Below are 6787 nucleotides of genomic sequence, written 5' to 3' on the forward strand. Positions count from 1 at the left end.
GAAAGATTTTGATGAAATTCCGTTGCAGTTCCAGATCAAGAGGGCCAGAGGGCCTAAATTTATTTCACTTTGTCCTGACGTCAAAAGCTATCGGCCACTCAGACCATAGCATGTCCAGGATACCTTAAAACACTGCTAGGAAATAGTGTTCTAATAGATTATGCAAATGTAGTCACACATTGCATCAATATGTAAATCTGCATTTCTGTCGAAGCTACCTACATACTAGTACCCAAAGTCATGAAAATCCATCGTTCCTTTCTTCAGTTATTCTCTAGCTCTTTGAAAGATTCTAACATAGACGCCCCTGCAGTTCTAGGAGAAGAGGGTTGGAGGCCCTAAACTTATATCACTTCTTTCCGAGCACAGAGCTATCAACCGAAAAAAGTGACCATAGCTTGTCCAGAACACGAGATATCAAACCCGGAAGTTCCACTGCAGTACCATAGCAAGTCGGTGTGTGTTGGGGGGTGGGGGGTGGGGGGTTGGCGGTGGCCTTTACAATGTAATCATTTCGAAGTCTCATCAACACTATACCAAATATCAAGACAATCCATCCAGGCCTTCTCGGTTTATCGTGTTCACTTACAGACTATCCGCGCTGCAAGTACGCTATGTTTACGCTGCTCAGAGCTCATGCCGCAAGAGAAGCGTATTACTGCGTATGAAGCGCGAACATATAGCGCGCTCGTAACCCACTCGACCGATGTCGGACGGATGCACTATTTGTAACGTCTGAGCTGCGTAACAGCGTTCGCACGAAGGCTTTGGGTAGTTCTAAAACAATCAGGCGTACTGGGCCGTACCTTGCGTATGCCTGCGTACCTTAAACTTTCACAAAACGATTGAGATACGCATTAGGTGCGTATTGTGCGTACGCCTGCGTATGACAAAAATGTCAATACGCAACCCACGTGCACACGGACATGATATACGCACAAGTGTGACAGGGCCCTTCACACTTGTGCGTATAAGCCATTCCGTGTGAGTTCCGTGTTGAATTTTGACAACACGCAGTTGTACGCTCAAAATATCAATTTTTTTCCAGTCATACGCGGCGCACATATAGCGTGTGAATAACGACTTCAACGCATCCAATGCGTTTGAGACACGTGCACTTTGCATATGAAGTGCGCAATACTCTTATCCTTGCAGCGAATAGCTGCGCATCAGGTGCGTGTGCTGAGCGCATTCCGAATGCCCTCAACGACTGCCGGCCGCATGCCTGGCGCACTTCCGACGACTGCTAATCGAATTACGAGCGTACCCCAGGTGTGAGATGTGCTGCAACTGCAGGACTCGGTATATTTGGTTACCTTGACATTTACTTCAACTATTTTGAGAGTTTTGCGGCTATTTGAATTTGTACCGGATCCTCATCAGGTTGTGGAGGACCACACATGTTGTGACGATGAGCTTCACAGTGGAGGGTTGGTGCTTCATGGTGGTGAGCATCACCTGGAATCTGTTTGACAGAATACCAAAGGCATTCTCCACGACCCTCCTGGCACGAGAGATACGGTAGTTGAAGATTCTTTCTTCTCTGCTCATACACCTGCGACTGTACGGTTTCATCAGGGTGGTCCTAAGCGAGAAAGCGTCACCAATGATGAAGAAGGGAACATCTTGGGTGTCATTGGGGAGAGGCTCAGGATCTGGAAAGTCAATGGTACCATCCTCTATGCACTCCTTCAGTTCACTGCCATTGAAGACCTGTGCGTCAGATGCAGAACCTAAGCCGCCAATATCCGCCCAGATGAACTTGTAGTCCGCGTCGACCATGGCAAAGAGCAAGATGGAGTAGAACCCCTTGTAGTTGAAGTACATGGAACCACTATTCTCAGGACAGCGGCAGGCCACGTGCTTTCCATCAATAGCGCCACATGTGTGTGGAAAGTTCCACTTCTGGAGGAACCTGTCAGCTATCTGATGCCATTGGTTGGGTGTACTTGGGCAAACCATCACCTGATCCATGTACTCTGCTATGATAGCTTCACAGACTTGTGGGACAATCACAGATATGGTGTTGTGTGGTACTCGCCAAGCAAATTTCATGGATGCGTACATGTTTCCAGATATGATATGGTGAAGGGTCAAAGCCAGCTTTAAGCCTGGTTCCAGGGGGTATCTCATGAAGGTATCTTCCTTGGAGAGTCTCCTTCCCACTCTCGCCAGCAACTCATCATACATGGCAGGGGCATTCTCATGAAGTTTTGGAAGGCCCTTGTGTCTTCGTTTCGTAGCTCCACCATTAATTGGTGATAGATCCCAAACTGTTATCTTCTCTCCACGGCCGGACCCAGACGGTCCTTTGGCGTGCTCTTCTCCTTCTTCTCTTTCTTTGACGAAGGAGATGGAGTTGTAGGTTGACGATGTCATGCTGGTGTTGGATGACAGCAAGCATGAGGTGTCGCCGGTTATGGCCTGGATCTGCAATGGTCGGAAGGTCTATCCACCCTGGAGTCAGAGGTGCCCTCGTACTTATAACAAATCTGGAATATGCCCCAGATGTTCGTCGAGCACGCTATGTGAACGATATCCGTTAGCTATCTGTGCGTTTGTCAGATGCTACTGGTACGTGCAATGCGCTGCCCGATCGCAGGACGAACGACACTAATTCGTGACGTATATTCTTATTCGCTATACGGTCGATCATCATGCGTTGTATCTGCGCTGCAAGTGCGCGATGTGGTCGCTGCGCAGAGATCGTGCCGCAAGAGAAGCGTATTACGGCGATTGGAGCGCAAACACAAAGCGCGCTCGTACCTTACTCGACCAATGTCGGACGTGTGAACTGCGTTCTTATAACGTCTGAGCTGCGTCCCAGCGTTCGCACGAAAGTTTTCGGTAGTTTCAAAAATATCAGGCGTACTGGGCCGTGCCTTGCGTGTGCCTGCGTGCCTAAAACTATCACAAAACGATTGAGAAACGCATTAGGTGCGTATTGGGCGCACGCCGGCGTATGACAAAAATGTTAACACGCAACTCACACGCTCATGTTATACGCACAAGTGTGACACTGTCACACTTGTGCGCATCTCAATTCTTTTTGTGAAAGTTTTAGATACACAGGTATACGCACAGTACGGCCCATTATGCCTGATAGTTTGGGACGCCTGATATGCACAAAACTATCGTGCGTACTTTTGGTACTGCAGTGGGACGTTCGGGCTTGATATCTCGTGTTCTGGACATGCCGTGGTCATGGATTTTGAGTGGTAGATACTAGTAGCTCATGAGAGGGAGAGTGACCTAAATTGCATAAAAAATGAGAAACATTTATGATATGTCACACGAAAAGGCTAACAGTAGTCGGCAAATGTATGAGGTCGTGGAACGTTTTTATTGTTTGTGTGCACATTCCTTTGTTGTTAAGGTTGCTAGTCCTTGGTAATAGCCAGAGCCTGGGTGTGTAAATTAGGCAGTACGTTGTCATGTATGTCAGTTGAAAAAAGACCCAGGCCCAGTTTTTCTTACTTGACTGGATAAATCTTTAATGTCTAACACACTTGGTCGGTCAATTAGTGAATGTTTTGTTCGTTTGTCACCATTTAACATTTTTAGCATTTATGTCATTGGTTTATTAATTTCATTTCACAAACAAACAAACAAACAAACAAACACACACTACAATTAATACAATAAAATCATACAATGCCATGACCTCGCAGCCACTACAGACGGCTGAATTATGTGAAAAATGGCATTTACAAACAGAGGCAACAAAACCATATACCTTTACATTAATAAAATTATTCTGAAATTCTTAGTAGGCCAACTATACGGGGTTGTTTAAGAGGTGGACAAGGTATGGTAATGTGCTTTTGTTGTATCGTTCAGTGCGCGCTGGCAATCGGTCAAGTTTTGTATGTTGTCTCGTTGTCCTCCCACTGATCTTCCCCCTGGTTTGTGGTAGCCAGGTACATGGTAGAAGTATGAATGTTCTTTGCAAACGTTCTTCATAGGTTAAGTTTCATCTTCTTGTCGATGGTCCATCTGGACAGACTATCGAGATCGTCCTGAATGTTGGGTGGTTCCAAAATAAATATATCTTCAATACATTCCGTTTTGTGTGCATTTACTTCCCATACGTTATTGGCGGATTCACAACTATCATCTGCAAAGGACCTCATTTGCAAAGTAAAGTATGTATTATCGTGGAAAAATAAATACAAAGTGTATCAGATATACGTGTTGATATCAACACAGAATGCTCATCGATATGTTAATGTTGAGATTAACATATTGTTTTTTCCTCTTTCATGTAACCCTGGATATCTTACTCCACTACTGCATCATTAGGTAAGTGTGGTATTTCATTACTACATGAGCTTTCACTACATGTCACAACATACATTGGTTTCGCTAGCTAGATGATAGAATCACGGTGTCAAGTCAGTGTCACTTAGCGTTGCATTGCGAATCGTCAAGCAAGTCAAGATTTAGAGTCAGCATTTGGACTCAAATAGTCACATATCATATTGTTATTCTTTGCTGTTTTTTGGCGACGCCTCAGGGGCGAGCCTAATAATATACTTTACGCCCGATTTGTAAGAATTCCCAGAATTGTACAGGCATGTTGACGACGCCTCAGGGGCGAGCCTAATAGTATACTTTACGCCCGATTTGTAAGAATTCCCAGAATTGTACAGGCATATTCTGGAATGTGTTCGTGCATGCGTAGTTGCAACATATGAGTATTCCATGGGAAATTTGTTTGGAAGTGGCCTATCCCTGTATTGAATTGGAAGTAACGGGGTTGGCAAATAGTTTGATGGAATGTTTTCTCATGGATTTGTCAAAATGTATATCTTTGATGTAATCGGGTAGTGATCATGGTTGTTTATTTTAGCGTTCAATGTTGGGAGGGCTTGTTGTAACGATCTGTACACATACATGTATATATAAAGATGTTTTTTGTTTGTAACAAGGGCGAATACTATGTTGCACATATTTTTGTTTGATTAGATGCAATCAGCATGAATGGAAATATGGATAGCTTGATGTCATGAACTCAATCAGTAGACTTGTTGTAAGTAAATTGCCTTTTTTGTTGCAATAGCGAGCAATATGTTAAACTCGTTTTATACTGATAAGATTCAAGTAGGAAAATGGATATATGAAAGTTTGATGTTTAAAAAATGTATTTTTGTAATGTAAGATGGTCATGAAGAAATCATCATTTGAATGAGTGACTCATTTGCAAGTAGCGCATATGATCATCAGTTTTGAGATAGTTGTAATAATCTACGTTTTGAAAAAAAAGGACAGTCATAGTGTGGTTATATTTTTGTTTTTCTAAAAACATGATAAAAATATATCAATTTGTTTTGAAGCAATGTTAAATATTCCACCCCTTAAGACCTGGCACAGATACGGACATGTCAATGTTTTACGAGATAGAATCGATAACCGTAATAAGGATGGAATAGGGGGCTCTTATATTGATCTGTACATCGTTCCAAAGGCGGATGAAATACAAAATAACAGATAACTGGGTGAAACTTGACTACATTGTATTTGTTTTGGATTAACAGGTTAGTTGCCGTAGTGGTTCGGCATTGCACTTAAGGGAGACTTTGGGTATACACATGGAAACAATACAATGATATAGAAAAAAGATATCATTGTGTACAGAGTTAACAGGTGCTCAATTTGTTTTGCTAGTATCGTACTTAGGTCATTCGTATCAACGTGCATTCATAATCTTCTGATCAAACTGTAAGTTTTAGATATAATGTTATACAAGATAGAAACGAGAACAGTAATACGAATACAATAGGGGCTCTTATATGAATGAATGAATGAATGAATGAATGAATGAATGAATGAATGAATGAATGAATGAATGAATGAATGAATGAATGAATGAAAACTTTATTACCGTGTCTTGCGCCATTTATATTGTCCTGTACATCGTTACAAAGTCAGATGGAATGCAAAATATATAACACAAAATTGGGTGAAACTTCACTATTTCTTTTGTATTACCAAGTGTATTGTATTTCAGGGCGGTTTTTGGTATACACAAGGATACAACACAATGATATATACAAAAGACAATTATGTACAGAGTTAACAGGTGCATAATTATGGTTGCTGTTAAACTACTATCATACTACTTTGGCTTTGTGTATACAGATATCAAATATGGCGGAACGTTGGCAGGGTGGCAGAGTTAGGTCCGTATCATCTCGTAACTCCTGGAAAAAAAAGCTGATGAATTGCTCTCAACTTTGGTTGTACAGCAGTTTCAAACATGATATGCAACTATAATAACTATTGGTTGTCAGAACGTGTAAGGGATTAATATTCCTATGATATTCGGTGGAAAATGGAAGATGGCATATGTCCATTTGGTACTCTCTACGGTTACGTTGTTCAACTCTACACTTGAAAGCATTCCGATTCAAAAGCTAGAGATGTCCTTTATACTGGACATGTAGAGAATTCATTTGTCTGCTAGAAGTTTCTCATTACACGTGGTCTTATCCACTAACACAAATACATAAACGTAATTTCTGCAACTTTAATTTGAAATCAATGCACATTCACTCACTCACTCACTCACACATTAATGGGTAACTGAACTGTTGGGAAAATCTGTAACTCAGGGATATTTGTGTCGGCTGAGCTTAACAGGATATTTATGCATTTGCAACTTTGCAAGAAATATTTCAATGTCGAAAAGATTTCGGTACTTATCATCTCTCTCTCCACACCTTCTTAGAAGTTTGCACAAATTAAATGACAGGCCACAAAACCATTTCTAGGTAAGTAAAATCTA

The 6787-nt window shown here is 41.8% G+C and overlaps 1 protein-coding gene across 1 annotated transcript; it reads right to left on the minus strand.

The window, feature by feature from the left end:
- Nucleotides 1-1353: 1353 nt before the first annotated feature.
- Nucleotides 1354-2379, minus strand: LOC136420341 (uncharacterized). The gene has a single exon (XM_066407188.1). The coding sequence runs from the start codon at nt 2377-2379 to the stop codon at nt 1354-1356; it is 1026 nt and encodes a 341-aa protein (XP_066263285.1).
- Nucleotides 2380-6787: the final 4408 nt, after the last annotated feature.

The sequence above is a fragment of the Branchiostoma lanceolatum genome, chromosome 15, assembly GCF_035083965.1.
Source record: "Branchiostoma lanceolatum isolate klBraLanc5 chromosome 15, klBraLanc5.hap2, whole genome shotgun sequence".
NCBI lineage: Eukaryota > Metazoa > Chordata > Leptocardii > Amphioxiformes > Branchiostomatidae > Branchiostoma > Branchiostoma lanceolatum.

Excerpts from the sequence above, each read along its gene's own strand:
- LOC136420341 (XM_066407188.1), bottom strand. The coding sequence starts at position 2,379 with ATGACATCGTCAACCTACAACTCCATCTCCTTCGTCAAAGAAAGAGAA.